The sequence below is a fragment of the Sapajus apella genome, unplaced genomic scaffold (assembly GCF_009761245.1).
Source record: "Sapajus apella isolate SASKATOON/1434 unplaced genomic scaffold, GSC_monkey_1.0 scaffold71, whole genome shotgun sequence".
NCBI lineage: Eukaryota > Metazoa > Chordata > Mammalia > Primates > Cebidae > Sapajus > Sapajus apella.
In genome coordinates, this window is record NW_022437011.1 from 10307543 (window position 1) to 10326845 (window position 19303).

The 19303-nt window shown below is 39.6% G+C and overlaps 1 protein-coding gene and 1 non-coding gene across 19 annotated transcripts in view; one reads left to right on the forward strand and one right to left on the reverse strand.

Moving 5' to 3' along the window:
• LOC116531564 (ankyrin repeat and KH domain-containing protein 1) overlaps positions 1–19303 on the forward strand; it is a 136847-nt gene that overhangs the window by 103502 nt on the left and 14042 nt on the right. For all 18 annotated transcript variants that reach the window (XM_032250419.1, XM_032250420.1, XM_032250422.1 and 15 more), the window contains 9 exons: positions 187–362; positions 567–729; positions 3406–3501; positions 3965–4081; positions 9602–9773; positions 11458–11905; positions 12381–12527; positions 13330–13479; positions 13655–15267. In XM_032250419.1, the coding sequence (XP_032106310.1) occupies positions 187–362; positions 567–729; positions 3406–3501; positions 3965–4081; positions 9602–9773; positions 11458–11905; positions 12381–12527; positions 13330–13479; positions 13655–15267 (3082 nt within the window). The remainder of the gene's footprint in view (positions 1–186; positions 363–566; positions 730–3405; positions 3502–3964; positions 4082–9601; positions 9774–11457; positions 11906–12380; positions 12528–13329; positions 13480–13654; positions 15268–19303) is intronic.
• LOC116531706 lies at positions 12813–12889 on the reverse strand. Its single transcript, XR_004260537.1, has one exon. It is a non-coding gene; the product is annotated as a small nucleolar RNA SNORD45 (small nucleolar RNA).

The following is a 19303-nucleotide window of genomic DNA, read 5'->3' on the forward strand; positions in this document are numbered from 1 at the left end:
TTTAGTAAAATTCAAGGCTGAATATTACTTAGCTCTTTTGAGAGCTAATCAGAATTAGAATTGTCTTAAAAGTTAATTGCTTCAGTTTTTTAAAGAAATTATATAACTTAGTTTTGGTCCATGGAATAGTTAAAAAGGAAAAAAGAAATTATGTAATTTAATTGCATGATTTATTGGTTTAAACAGACTGGTCTTACCCCTTTGATGGAAGCAGCTTCTGGAGGGTATGCAGAGGTTGGAAGAGTTCTTCTTGATAAAGGAGCAGATGTTAATGCTCCCCCTGTACCTTCCTCAAGAGACACTGCTTTAACAATAGCAGCAGACAAAGGTCACTACAAATTTTGTGAACTCCTGATTCATAGGTTAGTAATTTCCTATTATACATAGAACTTCTCATAGTCCTTTTCACATTTCAGTGCTTTTAAAGTTAATAACATTATTTTACTTTATTGACATTGTTAAGATTATTTGCATGTTATTTTGTAAAAGATAGATGATAGAAAAAGCTAGAAAAAGCCAACCTCTTCTTACAGGAAACAAACTGTATTAATATTCTTTGTTTACAGGGGAGCCCACATTGATGTTCGTAACAAAAAGGGAAATACACCACTTTGGCTGGCATCCAATGGAGGTCATTTTGATGTTGTGCAGTTGCTAGTACAAGCAGGTGCTGATGTAGATGCAGCAGATAACCGGAAAATCACGCCCCTTATGTCAGCATTTCGCAAGGTAATTTGATATGGGGGAAGAAAGGTCAAATTTAGTAATTTCAAGCCAATGCTAAATTGAAAGCATGTGAGAAAGATAAGTTGATGTTGGAGAATTGAATATATTTCCATACAAAAATCACTGTTATCTTTCCATTCTTTTTTTTATTTTTGAGACAGAGTTTCGCTTTTGTTGCCCAGGCTGGAGTACAGTGGCATGATCTCGGCTCACCACAACCTCTGCCTCTTGGGTTCAAGTGATTCTCCTGCCTTAGCCTCCTGAGTAGCTGGGATTTACAGGCATGTGCCACCATGCCCAGCTAATTTTGTATTTTTAGTAGAGATGGGGTTTCTCCATGTTAGGCTGATCTCGAACTCCCGACCTCAAGTGATCCACCTGCCTTAGCCTCTCAAAGCCTGGGACTACAGGCATGAACCACTGGGCCCAGCCTTCTTTTCATTCTTTTGTGGCCAAATCTAAAAGCTTTGTGGTAGTTCACTATAAGCGACTTGGTTGTTAAATCACTTGGTGTCTTGACTATTTGTGATATATGATATTCATAAAATAGAAGATTTAAGGAAACGTATTATATGCAGATGGATTTTTTTCCTACCTAAAAAGGAGTAGACTTTCATAAAAAGTTACTGTATCTTTTGTGTGTGTGTGTGTGTGTGTGTATGTGAGAGAGAGAGAAACAGGTTCTCACTCTATCACCTAGGCTGGAGTGCAGTGGCATGATCATTGCTCAATATAGCCTCAGCCTCCCAGGCTCAAGTGATCCTACCGCCTCAGCCTCCCGAGTAGCTGGGACCACAGGCGTGCACCACCATGCTCAGACCTTTTTATTTTTATGTTTGTAGAGATGAGGTCTTGCTATGTTGCCCAGGCTGGTCTCAAATGATCCTCCCATCTCTGCCTCCCAAAGTGCTGAGATATGGGCGTGAGCTACCATGCCCAGCCCCTCTTATATATATTAAAGTTCACTTATCTGCTATATTTTTAAAAGCCTTCCCATTGCTATAGCTTCCCAAACTATAAACTACTTATTAGAGCCTGTAAAGACATGCACAATAAGGTTCATATCAACCTCTCCAGGCCAGTCATTTATGATAGTATCCCCCTTTGCTCACTACGTTCTCTAGATACTGGCTTAGAATGCACTAAATTTTCAACTGTCTCAGGGCGTTTGCTCACTGGTTTTCTTTTGCTAACATGTTTTCCCTTGCTCTTCACCTAGCTCACCTCTCTACTCGTCCGTTAGCTCCAATTTTACATGTCACTTCTCAAAGAGTACTTCCTTAACACCTGATCCACAAAAGGTCCCTCTGGTTATCTTTTATAGTTGAGTTTTGATTTTCCTTATCCCAATTTGTAATTATATCTTCAAATATATACTTACCATTTTAATGCCTATCTAGCCAACTAGACTGGTAGGTCCATGAGGACAAGAGTCATGACTATCTTTTTCAGCACTATTTATATACCCAGTTATGCACAGTGCAATTTACATATAGTGAAGTGCATGAATCTTTAAGGTATGTGGCTTAGTTTTGATAAATGTATACATACATGTAACCCATGTTAGTTGTATGTATACATTTTGATAAATGTCTATATACATGTAACCCATAAAGATACAAATTATTTCTGTAACCCTAGAAAGTTCCTTCTTGCCCACTTTTAGTCACTTTCCTGCCTCAGAGGCAAGCATTTCTCTGATTTTTATCTCCATCACACTAATTCTTGAGGATGTTTTAGAACCTTAGTAGGAAGAGAAACTATGCAAGTTTGGTTATATTAAAATAGATATACTGGCTGGGCACAGTGGCTATGCCTATAGTCCCAGCACTTTGGGAGGCCAAGGTGGGTGGATCACCTGAGGTCAGGAGTTCGAGACCAGCCTGGCTGACATGGTGAAACCCCATCTCTAATAAAAATGTAAAAATTAGCTGGGCATGGTGGCAGGTGCTGTAATCTCGGCTATTCCGTAGGCTGAGGCAGGAGAGTTGCTGGAACCCGGGAGGCGGAGGTTGCAGTGATTCAACCTCCAGCACCATTGCACCATAACCATTGCACCATTGCTCTCCAGCCTGGGCGACAACAGCGAGACTGTGTCTCAAAAAAAAAAAAAAAAAAAGATATGCTTAGAATTGGTTACAGATCTTTCAGCCCTTGATAATGGCATTTAGAAAGTATTTTATTTAGATTCAAATCCTAAGGCTCAGAAAGATGTGATAGTTCATCTTGTTTAGTTAGTGAGGCTTTGAAATTTTAAAAAATCCTTTGTTTTAGGACTTATTTCCCTTTTACATTGAGGTTCATTTTACATTACCAACGTTTGTTTTATTAATAGATTTATTCTAGGAGATACTATTTTTCTACAAAACCTTTTTCTACTTTCAGTAGAATTAAATTCAGGATAAGTGTCTTCTAGTCCACCATGCATTCCTGAGCACACATTCTTGTATTTATGCTTTTCTGTTTATAAACTGAACACTCTTATTTTCATAATTTTAATTTTAAATTTAGTAAATTATCTGGCATTATTAATCTGCCTTTTTATTCTTAAATTGGTAAGCATATATGCCAAATTTCAAGGGATTTCTTTGTATTTTTTGTTGTTGTGTACTTTCTTTTTATTCTTAAAAATAATATATTTTCCTGCTACCTTGTCTAAGATTGTTGTACTTCTTACAGGGTCATGTAAAAGTTGTTCAATATTTGGTAAAGGAAGTAAATCAGTTCCCTTCTGATATCGAATGCATGAGATACATAGCAACAATTACAGATAAGGTAAGTTTAATATGCTACTGAAGCATATTTTTGTTCTTTGTGGAATGATATGTCAAAGTGTGCAGTTAGGAACTTGTTCTTTTTATATGCTGAAAGGTTAGTCACCAGATCTCTTTATGCTTTTGTTTCTCCATTTGAAAAATAGATGGGTATAATACTTCTGATAAACTATTTTGAGATTTCTACTGTGGACCATAGTCACACTGACTACAGCCAAGGTACTAAACTATTAGCCTGATTAGAAGGCTTCTTAAGGACATGCAGGTTTTTAGGGAAATGGCGCCTTATTTTTGTGAAAGATTGATACATGCCTGGACTCAAAGGATAGCTTAATTTGGTTTAGTGACTTTTCAGTTTGAGCTTTAACCTCTGGACTTTAAAGGTGCTTATCAGCTTAAGTTTTATTTGGCCTCTTTATATTATGTTTCATTATATATTTACATAATTCTACTGTCTGCTGTAGGAACTATTGAAAAAATGTCATCAATGTGTTGAGACAATTGTGAAGGCTAAAGACCAGCAAGCTGCAGAAGCAAATAAGAATGCAAGTATTCTTTTAAAGGAACTTGATCTGGAAAAGGTGAGTGGGAAAAATAATGTCCTTTTTAGAAGTTTTTGAGGCTAGGTGTAGGGTCCAGCCCCACAGGGTTCTGTGAGCTGCTCCCGGCTGGTGCGGAGACGAGAAATTGTAGAAATAAAAGACACAAGACACAGAGATAGAGAAAAGAGAGTTTGGGCCCAGGGGTCCACTGCTACCCAAATCTGGGAGACCAGCAGTGGCCCCACGGGATGCCCTCACTTTTATTGAGTTGCAAATCTGGGGGGCAGGGTAGGTAGGGCATGGCCTTGGTGGTTGGTAACTGGGGGCAGGGTAGATAGGGCATGGCAATGATAGGGTCAAGTATATCACATGTCATTCAGATAGGGGCTTAGGAATTTCTGGCGCCCGAATTGAGGTAAGGAGCATAATGCATCAGCACTTTTTCCATACTTATCAAGAAAGAACTAAAACATTAAGATTTCTGTTACTATTACTGATTATCTTTTCTAAGACAGAGGAACCAGATGCAGAAGTAGAACATGAGAGTAGACATGGGACGTGACCACTGAAGCACAGCATCACAAAGAGACAGTTAAGCCCCTGGATATCTGTGGGCCTACCTGACAGCCGCCAGGCCTTACCACAAGAGCTTGGAGAAGTGGAGTGTTCTCCAAACTTCCCCAGGAAGGAGATGTCTTGGCCATTTTGGACATCTCCTTCCCTAGCTGGCTAAACAGCGGGCACCTTCACAGCGCTGGCACTGCAGCACAGCCAAGGCACCCTCCAGCAGCCCTTATGCGGGCGTGACAGAGGGCTTAAAGCATCTTGCCTTAGTGTCATTCATTTCACAGTGTCACCCCAGGTTCACACTTCTTACCTGATGGGCATTAGTAAAAGAATTAAGATCACCTATGAATAACTGAGATCACATATGAATAACTAATAACTACTAGGGTTATATTTCCAGTTACTTTCTTCTTCATTATTTGTATGGAAATAGGCTGAGGCCTTTTGCTCCTGTCTTGGCACTTATGGGATCTCCCCCCTACAACTAGGCATGGTAGCTCACACCTGTAATCCCAACAATTTGGTAGGCTGAGGCAGGAGGATCTCTTGAGCCCAGGGATTCAAGACCAATTTGGGCAACATAGTGAGGATGAGAGGTAGGGCTGAGCCCAGGAGGCAGAGGTTGCAGTGAGCTGTGATTCTGCCATTGCACTCTAGCCTGGGTGACAGGGTGAGACCTCATCTCTACAAAAAAAAATTTTAATAAACAGCTGGGTATGGTGGTGCCTGCAGTCCTAGCTACTCAGGAGGCCGAAGTGGAAGGATCACTTTGAGTCTAGGAGGTCAAGGCTCCAGTGAGCCATGATTGTACCACAGCAGTCCAGCCTAGACAACAGTTCAAGACTCTGTCTCTACTTTAAAAAAAAAAAAAAGAAATTGCCAGATGTCATGGCTCATGCCTGTAATCCCAGCACTTTGGAAGGCTGAGGAGGGTAGATTGCTTGAGTCTCAGAGCTTGAGACCAGCCTGGGCAACATGGCAAAACCCCATCTCTACAAAAAACAAAAATTAGCCAGGCGTGGTGGCAGGCACCTAGAGTCCCAGCCACTTGGGAGGCCTTGATGGGAGGATGGCTTGAACCCGGGAGGCAGAGGTTGTAGTGAGCTGTGATTGTGCCACTGCACTCCAGCTTGGGTAGCAGAAACCCTGTCTCAGACAAAAAGAAAATCTGCTAGAATAAACTTGTCACCTGACTCTTAACAATATATGATGCAAAGACAATGGGTAATAGATTCTTGTACCACCATCAATTTCTTGATTTCTGACCTGTCATTCAAAAAAATATGTTTTGAGCCCAAATATAAGTAAGGGACTAGATTTTGAGCAAGATCCCAATTTATGGCTAGGTACAGTACCTCACACCTGTCATCTCAGCATTTTGGGAGGCCTAGGAGGGAGAATGGCTTGAGCTCAGGATTGGAGACCAGGATGGGCCATAGTGAGACTTTATCTCTACTAAAAGTTTAAAAACTTCACTGGGCATGGTGGTGCACACCCGTAGTCCCAGCTACTCAGGAGGCTGAGGCGAGAGGATCACTTGGCCCTGGGAGGTTGAGGCTGCAGTGAGCTATGATTTTGGCACTGCACTCCAGCCTGGGTGACAGAGCGAGACCCTGGCACCAAAAGAAAAAAAAAAAGATCCTGTCTGGGCGCAGTGGCTCATGCCTGTAATCCCAGCACTTTGGGAGGCCAAGGCAATCGGATCACCTGAGGTTAGGAGTTTAAGACCAGCCTGGCGAACATGGTGAAACCCTATCTCTACTAAAAATATAAAAATTAGCCAGGCATGGTGGCACACACCTGTAGTCCCAGCTACTCAGGGGGCTGAGGCAGGAGAATTGCTTGAACCCAGGACAAAGAGGTTGCAGTGAGCCAAGATTGCACCACTGCACTCCATCCTGGGTGACAGAGCTAGACTCTGTCTCAAAAAAAAAAAAAAAACCTATGTTAACATTGGTCTGCAGAGAAATTTAGTAAAGCATTGGAAATCATTTGTTTATCTTAAGACCCAGGTTACAAGTAATTTATTAGATTCCCAATTAAAGACTGTCTAGTATCCTAGGATGTGTGGTATAATGGAAAAATTAAAACAAACTAAAACTTTGCCTTTCTGAGGCTCAGTCTGCTTACCTGGAAAATGAGAGTGTTGATATTGAGTTCAGAAATTATATTAAAAGAAAAAACAAAAAAATAAAAGAAAAAACATCACGATTAAGTAGAGTTATGCTAGGAATGCAAGAGATAGCTTAACATGAAAATATTTTGTTGATTAAAGGAAGAGAAAAAGTATGATCATTGAGAGATGCTAAAATTTTGATAGCAAATTTTGGTTTAAAAAATCTATTAAGCTAAAGAGAGAAGAAAATATTGCTTATAATCACTGAGGAAGAAAAAATAACTTACCCATAATAAAAAATGATCATGTGAATAGGCAATTCACAGAAAAAGAAATACAGGCTGGGCATGTGTTGTGGCTCATGCCTGTCATCTTAGTACTTTGGGAGGCTGAGGCAGCAGGATCACTGGAACCAAGGAGTTCAAGACCAGCCTGGGCAACATAGTGGGACCCTGTCTCTACTTAAAAAAAAAAATGCAAATAAATAAAAATAAATTCTATAAAGTAGGAAAGAATAATCTCTGTAATAGCTTATCTGTATTTTTACAGCGAGATTTATCAGTCTTTTGTAAAGATCATGATAGCTGCATTTTAGGCACATAAATAGATGCCACATAAATGTTTTTGTTAAATAGCATTAGTGAAATTCACTCCACAAACCATGCAATTTATCCATATAAAATTACATACACACCTGTAATCCTAGCACTTTGGGAAGCCAAAGTGGGCAGATGACCTGAGGTCAGGAGTTCGAGACCAGCCTGGCTAACATGGTGAAACCCCATCTCTACTCAGAATAAAAAAATTAGTCAGGCATGATAGCAGATGCCTGTAATCCCAGCTACCTGGGAGGCTGAGGCAGGTGAATCACTGGAAACTGTCATGCGTGCGGAGGCTGCAGTAAGCCAACATCACACCACTGCACTACAGCCTGGGTGACAGAGTGAGACTCTATCTCTAAAATAAATAAAATAAAATAATAAAATAGGTTATGTAATTCAGTGGTGTTTAGTATATTCACAGAATTGTACATTTATCAGCACAATTAATTTTGGAACATTATGACTATCGTAAAAAGAAACCCTGCACTCCATAGCTATCACATTCCTATTCCTCCGCTGCAATCTCTCTGTTCCAGGTAACTACTAATCTACTTTCTATCTCTATAGATTTTCCAATTCTGGACTTCTCACATAAATGAAATCATATAATATTTGGTCTTTTGTGTATGGTTTTTTCACTTAGTGAAATGTTTTCAAAATTCATCTGTGTTGTAGCCCAAATGAGTGCTTTATTTCTTTTTATTGCCAAATACAAAAACAATTCCGTTCTCTAGATAGACCACATTTTGTTTATCTGCTTATCAGTTAATGGACATTGGGTTGTTTCCTCTTTTTGGCAAGTGTAAATAATGCTACTATGAATATAAGTATACAGGTTTTTGTATGAAAATGTTTTTATTTCTCTGGAGTATGTACCTATGAATGGAATTACTGAATCATATGCTAGTTCTGTGTTTAACTATTTAAGGCAGCGCCAGACTATTTTCCAAAGTGGCTGTATCGTTTTACATTCCTACCTGCAGTATATGAAGGTTTCAGTTTCTCCACACCCTCACCGATATTATTATCTGTCTTTTTGATTGTAGCCATCCTAGTGGGTATGAAGTGGATATCTTGTAACTTGGATTTTATTTTCCCTGATAGCTAATTGAACATCTATCTCTTTCTGTGCTTATTGGTCATTTGTATATTTTCTTTGGAGAAATGTCTATTCAGATCCTTTTTCTATTTTAAAAAAATTAGTTTTATTGAGGTATGTTCGACAAATAAAAATTTGTGTATATTTGAAGTGTTTAACTTTTTATTTTTAATCAATTTTTTTTTTTTTTTTTAGAGACAGGGTCTTAGTCTGTTGTCAAGGCTGAGTGCAGTGGCATGATTATAGCTCACTGGAGCCTCAAACTCCTGGGCACATGCAATCCTTCTGCCTCCCAAGTAGCTGGGACTATAGGCATAGGTCACCATGCCCAGCTAATTTTCTTATTTTTTATAGAGGCGGGATCTTGCTATATTGCCCAGGCTGGCCTTAAACTCCTGGGCTCGGGCAGTCTTACCTCTTCCTTCCTCAGTCTCCCAAAGTGCTTGCTTGTATTACAGGTGTGAGCTACCACACCCAACCTATATATAACTTCATGTTTTCATAATCTATTTTTTAAATGGATTGTCTTTTCATTAGTGAGTTAAGATTTTTTTATATATTGTAGATACAAGTCCCTTACCAGTTGTATGATTTGCAAAAACATTTTTTCCATTTTAAACATGGACTTTTTGCTTTCTTTCTTCTTTCTTTTTTTTTTTTTTTTTTTTTGAGACAGAGTCTCACTCTGTCTCCCAGGCTGGAGTGCAGTGGTGCGATCTCAGCTCACTGCAACCTCCACCTCCCAGGTCCCCAGGTTCAAGTGATTCTCCTGCCTCAGCCTCTCCATTAGCTGGGACTACAGGTATGTGCCACCACATCCAGCTAATTTTTGTATTTTTAGCAGAGATGGGGTTTTGCCATGTTGGCCAGGCTAGTCTCAAACTCTTGACCTCAGGTGATCCACCAGCCTCAGCCTCTCAAAGTGCTGGAATTACAGGTGTGAGCCACCACACCCAGCCAACTTTTTACTTTCTTGATGATTCCTCTGAAGTACAAAAAAGTTTTTAATTTTGATGGTGTCCAGTTTATTTTTTCTTGGTGACATTTATAAATGTGTTTTGAGAGTAATACCCATGGAAATTCCTGTGTATCATAAACAAAAATATCATTTCATTTCATTCTTTATTTTGCATTACTGCCTTATTGTTAAAATTACAAACCTACTTTATTTGCAGTCAAGAGAAGAGAGCAGAAAGCAGGCTCTTGCCGCTAAAAGAGAGAAAAGAAAAGAAAAGAGAAAAAAGAAAAAAGAGGAACAGAAAAGGAAACAGGAAGAAGATGAAGAAAACAAACCTAAGGAGAATTCAGAACTACCAGAGGATGAAGACGAAGAGAATGATGAAGATGGTGAGAAACGAACCATCTGAATTAGTGGTGGTTCTCCTTTGTTTATCAACTTCATTTTGAGTCTTTTTTGCTCTAGTTAACTCTAGTTAAACGTTTATTTACTTTATTAATCTGAAAAGTGGTTTGCATTGTAAACCACGCACGTAATTTGAAGAAATTCAGTTGTAATTTAAATCATCTTATAAAACATTGCATGTATACTAAAAGCAATATAGTAAGAGGTTTGCCAGCTTTTTTCAAGGTTATCTCTAACTTTTCCTCCCCTGATCAGAAGTATAGTTTCTCAATTTATTTTCAGCTGAGATTCAGGCTCAAGGATACAGAGGCCTGAAATGTCAGTAGAGATGGGTTTAGTACTCTCAAAGAGTTGTTTATTGTACTGTGTGGCAGTGCTTATAGTAGGCAAATAATTTTGTTCTACTTGAATTCTAATTCTAAAATACTATTTGAAAAATGTCCTAAATTCAAACTATATTGTGGTTTTGGTTAGTTCATGAGACTAGAATTAAGAATATTGCTAGTATGCATGTCCTATACTACCTTAGGCAATAAAATATAATAGTGTATATTTGTTCTGATAACAAATAATAGTAAATATTTATTAGGCTAACAACAGTAAAGATTTTTTTTTTTTTTTTTTTTTTGAGACAGAGTCTCCCTCCGCTGCCCAGGCTGGAATGCAGTGGCACAATCTCAACTCACTGCAATCTCTGCCTCCCAGGCTCAGGTGATCCTTCCACCTCAGCCTCCCAAGTAGATGGGACCACAGGCACTCACCACTACCGCCTGCTAATTTTTGAATTTTTTGTAGAAACAAGATTTTGCCATGTTACCCAGGCTGGTCTTGAACTCCTGAGCTCAAGTAATCCACCTGCCTTGGCCTCCCAAAGTGCTGGACTTACAGGCATGAGCCACTGTGCCTGGCCACAGTAAAGATTTCTTTATTTCAGCTGGGTACAGTGGCTCACACCTGTAATCCCAGCACTTTGGGAGGCTGAGGCAGGAAGATCATGAGGTCAGGAGTTTCAGACCAGCCTGGCCAAGATGGTAAAACCCTGTCTCTACTAAAAATACAAAAATTAGCTTGGCATGGTGGGGTGCACCTGTAGTCCGAGCTATCTGGGAAGCTGAGGCAGGAGAATCGCTTGAACCCAGGAGGTAGAGGTTGCAATGAACCAAGATCGCGCTACTGCACTCCAGCGTGGGCGACAGAGCAAGACTCCATCTAAAAAAAAAAAAGGGATTTTCTTAATATCTTAATGAACACTGGTGAAAGGAAAATACGATATTAAAGACTGAGTTAATATGGCTGAGCATGGTGGCTCACGCCTGTAATCCCAGCACTTTGGGAGGCCAAGGCAGGTGGCACGAGGTCAGGAGATCAAAACCATCCTGGCCAACATGGTGAAACGCTCTCTACTGCAAATACAACAAAAATTAGCTGGGCATGGTGGTGCATGCCTGTAGTCCCAGCTACTCAGGATGCTGAGGCGGGAGAATTGCTTGAACCCAGGAAGCGGAGATTGCAGTGAGCCTAAATTGCACCTCTGCACTACAGCCTGGGCAACAATGCGAGACTCCGTCTCAAAAGAAGACTGAGTTATTATGAATTATCAAATATATTCTGTCAGAATTTGAGTTCTGTGACTCTCAGTATGACTTTTTTTCTTTTTAATAATTTCAGTGGAGCAAGAAGTTCCCATAGAACCTCCTAGTGCAACCACCACCACCACAATTGGAATCTCTGCAACATCTGCAACATTTACAAATGTATTTGGGAAAAAAAGGGCCAATGTGGTGACAACTCCCAGCACCAATCGGAAAAATAAGAAGAACAAAACGAAAGAAACCCCTCCTACAGCACATTTAATTTTACCAGAACAACATATGTCTTTAGCACAACAAAAGGCAGATAAAAATAAAATAAATGGAGAACCTAGAGGTGGTGGTACAGGTGGGAATAGTGATTCAGATAACTTGGACAGCACAGATTGCAACAGTGAGAGTAGCAGTGGTGGTAAAAGCCAAGAGTTAAATTTTGTGATGGATGTGAACTCCTCTAAATACCCCTCACTGCTCCTTCATTCCCAAGAAGAAAAGACAAGTACTGCTATTTCTAAAACTCAGACACGGTAAATTTTTCTGATTTATTAATTCTACCTCCACCTTTCCTTCATGCCTGGCACAAGAATTTGAAGTATATTACCCAAGTACATGTTGTGTTAAACAATTTAAGTCTACCACATTATCTGTCTTCAATATTCAAAACTGAAATTCACCCATGTCCTCTTCATCATGTACTAATTAGAAAATTAGATTATTAGAAATTTTTATAGGATTCAAAGTCTGAAGTTGAAAATATTTGCATGCTTTGATTTTATCTATGTCATTTTTATTGATTATGGTCTAATTTTTGGCATCTGAATCCATTTTAATACTAAAATAAATGATGGGCCCTCTTTGCTGTATTTCTGTTTTTCTGACTTATTTGATATGCCAAAGTTTAATACGAATATTTCAGTGTAACTCTGGCTATAAAGGAATAGTCTCTTGAGTTTCTATCTTAAAACTTATCTTTTATTGTACTTGGTATTTGTCTCTACTTAGACTTGAAGGTGAAGTGAATCCTAATTCCTTGTCAACCAGCTACAAGTCAGTGTCATTGCCATTAAGCTCTCCAAACATAAAGCTGAATCTCACTAGCCCTAAAAGGGGTCAGAAAAGAGAAGAAGGGTGGAAAGAAGTTGTACGAAGGTAAATAAAATTAGTTCCATCTTTTTAACTTTCATAAATTTTCTCTTTCTCATGTGAGATGGCTACCTAGTTAACTAATGAATAATTTGAATGTGGTTATTATTTTAAACTGCAGTGCCATACTAAATCCAGAATATGCTAAAGCACAATTAGAAGCAGTGTATACATTTTGCAAGCATATTTTATATGACACAAGAAATTTTGGCTTTTTTGGATAAGCTAAGTTGCTTTTTATATAGTTCAAATGTAAAGACTTTCTCTTTCTTTCTTTTTTTATTTCTTTTTTATGTCTTAATAATTCTAGAACTAAAGTACTAATAATCAACTTTAGATTCAGAATACAAGTCAGCTCATCATTGACCTGAGGCTTTATTTTTTAATGCTAAGTATGAGCTGTTGATACTGGTTTAAAATAAATAAGCTAGCATATTCTGTGTGGATTTTAATAATATGGTATTCATTATTTTAATTTAGAAAGAGTCAACACACATGGTCATTGCAGTTTACTTGATGTATAATATTTTGGGCAGATTTGAATGCTTAGATTGTGAGTGATTTAAATATAATTTTTGTTTTAAATTAGGTTCTCTGAAACCGCAGAGGCAATGTAATTTTAAACTTTACTAAATCCAATTCAATACCATAAGGGATAAGTTTCTAAAATAAAAACTTTTAATAATTTCCTCTTTAGCATTTGAGAAATGTTATTCTACAAAATGTCCATGAACATACTTACTGAGACATCTTTTTTAATAAAGAAACATTTAATTTCATAAGCTCATATGTATTCTTCATTTTATAGGTCAAAGAAATTGTCTGTTCCAGCCTCAGTGGTATCGAGGATAATGGGAAGAGGAGGATGCAACATCACTGCAATACAAGATGTTACTGGTGCCCATATTGATGTAGATAAACAAAAAGATAAGAATGGCGAGAGAATGATCACAATAAGGTAATTGTGCAAAATGTATACTGCTAGTTTTGAGTAGAAATTATAAGAAGCATACCTGTTAGGTATGGTATAATGAAGAACTTTATTTGATGGTTAAAATTACCTCGTTGTTTATTTTTTTAATGTTTTCGGTCTTGTTTCTGTTTTTGTTTTTGTTTTTTTAAATTTTTCCCAGGGGTGGTACAGAATCAACAAGATACGCAGTTCAGCTAATCAATGCTCTTATTCAAGACCCTGCTAAGGAACTGGAAGACTTGATTCCTAAAAATCATATCAGAACACCTGCTAGCACCAAATCTGTTCATGCTAACTTCTCATCTGGAGTAGGTACCACAGCAGCTTCAAGTAAAAATGCATTTCCGTTGGGTGCACCAACTCTTGTAACTTCACAGGCAACAACATTATCTACGTTCCAGCCCACTAATAAACTTAATAAGAATGTTCCAACAAATGTACGTTCTTCTTTCCCAGTTTCTCTACCCTTGGCTTATCCTCACCCTCATTTTGCCCTGCTGGCTGCTCAGACTATGCAACAGATTCGGCATCCTCGCTTACCCATGGCCCAGTTTGGAGGAACCTTCTCACCTTCTCCTAACACATGGGGACCATTCCCAGTGAGACCTGTGAATCCTGGCAACACAAATAGCTCTCCAAAGCATAATAACACAAGCCGTCTACCTAACCAGAATGGGACTGTTTTACCCTCAGAGTCTGCTGGACTAGCTACTGCCAGTTGTCCTATCACTGTCTCTTCTGTAGTTGGTGCCAATCAGCAACTATGTATGACTAATACCCGGACTCCTTCATCAGTCAGAAAGCAGTTGTTTGCCTGTGTGCCTAAGACGAGTCCTCCAGCAACAGTGATTTCTTCTGTGACAAGCACTTGTAGTTCCTTGCCTTCTGTCTCCTCTGCACCTATCACTAGTGGGCAGGCGCCCACCACATTTTTATCTACAAGTACTTCTCAAGCACAGCTTTCTTCACAAAAGATGGAGTCTTTCTCTGCTGTGCCACCCACCAAAGAGAAAGTGTCCATACAGGACCAGCCCATGGCAAACCTATGCACCCCATCTTCAACTGCAAGTAGTTGCAATAACTCTGCCAGCAACACCCCAGGAGCTCCAGAAATTCATCCCTCCAGTAGTCCCACTCCTCCTTCCAGTAACACACAAGAGGAGGCACAGCCATCCAATGTGTCTGATGTAAGTCCTACATCAATGCCTTTTGCATCTAACTCAGAACCTGCTCCATTGACTTTGACATCACCCAGAATGGTTGCTGCTGATAATCAGGACACCGGTAATTTACCTCAGTTAGCTGCACCAGCACCTCGAGTTTCTCATCGAATGCAGCCCAGAGGTTCTTTTTACTCCGTGGTACCAAATGCAACTATACACCAGGATCCCCAGTCTATTTTTGTTACAAATCCAGTTCCTTTAACACCACCTCAAGGTCCACCAGCTGCAGTGCAGCTTTCTTCAGCTGTGAACATTATGAATGGTTCTCAGATGCACATAAATCCAACAAATAAATCTTTGCCACCTACATTTGGCCCAGCCACACTTTTCAATCACTTCAGCAGTCTTTTTGATAGTAGTCAGGTGCCAGCTAACCAGGGTTGGGGAGATGGCCCACTGTCCTCACGAGTTGCTGCAGATGCCTCTTTCACTGTTCAGTCAGCGTTCCTGGGTAATTCAGTGCTTGGACACTTGGAAAACGTGCACCCTGACAACTCTAAAGCACCTGGCTTCAGACCACCTTCCCAGCGAGTTTCTACTAGTCCAGTTGGTAAGTTATTAACTATGCTGCAGCTCATTTTGGAGCTCTTATGCCCTAATCTCACCTTAAGTGGACAAAAAAAGTAGCAGGAGGTAAATAATTCACATATAATGAGCTGCTTTATATTCTCTCTGTGATCTTTCTGTCCCTCATAGTAAGGAATTTGTAACAATGGTGTCAGTCCATTTTCTTGGAATTGGTATCTATTCATATTAATTTAAGACTCAAGGGATGTTTGAAGGATTCTAAATTTATAGACTTAAAAAAAGAAAATCCTATAATCCCCACATTTTGGGAAGCCAAGGTGGGTGGATCACAAGGTGAGGAGTTTAAGACCAGCCTGGCCAACAATGGTAAAACCCTGTCTCAACTAAAAATATAGAAATTAGCCGGGCTTGGTGGTGCATGCCTGTAATCCCACCTACTCAGGAGGCTGAGGCAGGAGAATTGCTTGAACCTGGGAGGCAGAGGTTGCAGTGAGCTGAAATTGTGCCACTGGACTCCAGCCTAGGCAACAGAGCGAGACTGTCTCAAAAACAAACAAACAAACAAAAAAAACATAGTGATTGTTTGCATTTCTTAGATTAAAAAAAATCGAAATCATAAAGGTGTTTAGGCACCAGTCCATAATTTACATGTTTAATAGTACTCTGTTATCTACTTTAGGTATAGCTATTTGTTTATTTTTTATGTATTTTATTTCTTATTTTTATTATTTTATTTTTTGAGACATGATCTCACTCTGTTGCCCAGGCCACAGTGCAGTGGTGCAATCTTGGCTCACTACAACCTCCACCTCCTAGGCTCAAACATTTCTTATACCTCAGCCTCCCAAGTATCTGGGACTACAAGCATGTGCCACCATGCCCAACTAATTTTTTGTATTTTTAGTAGAGAAAGGGTTTCACCATGTTGCCCAGGCTGGTCTAGAACTCCTGAGCTCAGGCAATCCTCCTGCCTTGGCCTTCCAAAGTGCTAGGATTACAGGCGTGAGCCACTGCACCTAGCCTAGATATAGCTGTTTGAAGAGACCCAGTCATTTATAGGCTCTTATTTTTGAAAGACCAACATAGATTTAGCTATTGCTCCTTTGAAATTATAAATTAGCTGCCAAGGCTTTATGAGAAAGATATAGATAGATTTGAGGTCAGTTTTGGCTTGGAGATATTTGGAGAACCAGAATCTATTTTTCATAGTTTAGGAGCCAAAATTTAGTCTAATCTGCACTGTTCTGAAAAATGCGGCTGACCCGGAATATGGAACTATTGCCTCTTAGCATTTCTCTTCCATTTGGAAAACTCTCCCATAGTCCATGCCACCTGGTTGCTAATTATTTGTGAGTTATGGATATGCCATAGCCTTAGCTTTCATTTCAGATATGTTTCCATTTACTTCTCTTTTCAGGAAAACATAGCTGTTATGTTATATTTCAAATAGAAATAGAAGCCTGCATATGACTATCTATGGTCCAAAATATTCTCTAGATTTTTTTCTCTTCCTCTCTGTAAATAGACATCTATTATGACTTTTCATTAGGGGAAACTAGCGTAGACTTTGAGAAGCCCCAGGGTGAAAGAAGAGCTCATTTCCAGTACCCAGGATGTGATAGAGAGCATTAATCCTTGAGTTTCCTTCTAGGGCCTGGGATTAATAAGCTTAGCCCCATTTCTTAACTGCTTGTATGGTTTGTTTTGTTGATGCTCTTTTCATGAATATAGTTTACTTTCCTAGTTTTCAGGTAAGAAGTAGTAATACTGACAAAGCGTGGTGACTCATGCCTATAATCCTAGCACTTTGGGAAGCTGAGGCGAGTGGTTTACATGAGGTCAGGAGTTTGAGACCAACCTGGCCAACATGTTGTGAAACCCCTTCTCTACTAAAAATATAAAAATTAGCGAGGCATAGTGGTGCACATCTATATTCCCAGGTACTTGGGAGGCTGAGGCACAAGAATTACTTGAACCCAGAGGACAGAGGTTGCAGTAAGCTGAAATCATGCCACAGCACTCCAGCCTGTACGAAAGAGCGAGACTATTAAAAAAAAGAAAGTAATACTTAAGAAGATGGGAAAAGATAGAGAGAAATTGAAACCATCATACACTGTAGATAGGTATGTGAAATGGTACATCTGTTTTGGAAAAACAGTTTCACAGTTCCTCAGAAAGTTAAACATAAGAGTGATCATATGATCCTGTAATTCTTCTCCTAGGGAAGACATGTGTCTGTACAAAAACTGGCACACTAATGTTCATAGCAGCATTATTCATAATAGCCAAAATGTAGAAACAAACGAATGTTCATTAACTGACAAGCAGATAAACAAAATGTAGTATATCTGTAAAACATAATATTTTGTATTTGGTATAAAAAGAAAGAAAGTACTGATTCATGCTATAACTTGGATGAACTTTGAAAACATTTTGCTAAATGAAAGAAGCCAGTCACAAAAGACCAAATATTCATTTTATGATTCTATTTATGTGAAACATCCAGATTAGCAAATCCATAGAGACAGAAGGTAGATTAGTGGTTACCTAGGATGCATGGATGATTGGAAGGTGGGTAGCTTAGGGGTACAGAGTTTCTTTTTTGAGGGGAAGAGCGGGGGACAGGACCTCACTCTGTTGCCCTGGCTGGAGTGCAGTGGCATGATCATGGTTCACTGCAGCCCCAACCTCCTGGGCTTCAAGCAGTTTTTCTACCTTGGCCTCCCAGAGTGATGGCATTGCAGGTATGAGCCATCACGCCCGGCTTCAGAGTTTATTTTTAGGATAATGGAAATGTTCTAAAATTGATTGTGGTCATGAATGCACAATTCTGTGACTATACTAAAAGCTACTGAATTGTATAACTTTAAATGAGTAAATTGTATGGTTTATGAATTAAATCTCAGTAAAGCTGTTAAAAAGTACATTTATATGGCATCTACATTTATGTCCCTAACGTGCACATCATGTTCTTTAAAAGCTATCATGATCGGCTGGGCACGGTGGCTCATGCCTGTAATCCCAGCACTTTGGGAGGCTGAGTGGGTTGGATCACTTGAAGTCAGGAGTTCAAAACCAGCCTGGCCAACATGGTGAAATGCCATCTCTACCAAAAATGCAAAATTTAGCCGGATATGGTGGCGGATGCCTGTAATCCCAGTGACTCAGGAGGCTGAGGCAGGAGAATAACTTGAACCCGGGTGGCAGATTGCAGTAAGCCAAGATTGTGCCACTGCACTCCAGCCTGGGCAACAGAGTGAGACTCTGTCTCCAAAAAAAAAAAAAAAAGCTATCATGATCTTTACAAAAGACTGACGGATTTCACTGTAAAAATATTGGCAGTGGCCAGGTGTGGTGGCTCACACCCGTAATTTGAGCACTTTGGAAGGCCAACTCAGGGGAATCATTTGAACCCAGGAGTTAAAAACCACCCTAGGCAGCATAGTGGGACCCCATCTCTATAAAAAAATACATTTAAAAAATGAGGGCCGGGTGCAGTGGCTCGGATCATGCCTGTAAGGGCAGATCACAAAGTCAGGAGTACAAGACCAGCCTGGCCAACATAGTGAAACCCTGTCTCTACTAAAAATAAAAAAATTAGCCGGGCATGGTGGTGCATGCCTGTAGTCCCAGCTACTTAGGAGGCTGAGGCAGGAGAATCGCTGGAACCCAGGAGGCAGAGATTGCAGTGAGCCGAGATTGCGCCATTGCACTCCAGCCTGGGTGACAGAGAGAGAGACTCCGTCTCAAAAAAAAAAAAAAAATAGCTCAGTGTGGTGGCACATGCTGTAGTCCCAGCTACTCGGGCCTAGGCAGGAGGATCGCTTGAGCCCAGAGGTCCAGGCTGCAGTGAGCTGTGATCACACAATAGCACTGTAGCCTGAGTGACAAAGCGAGACCCTGTCTTAAAAAAAAAAAAAAAAAGAGGCTATTATGGAAATGATTCATTTTCATTAAAAAAAGAAAGTAATGATTCATTTCCTACTTTATAGACTTTTTAAAGCCATATTCAGAATTCTCACTACTTCTAGGTTTTGCTAACATCTACTTTGGTTAGC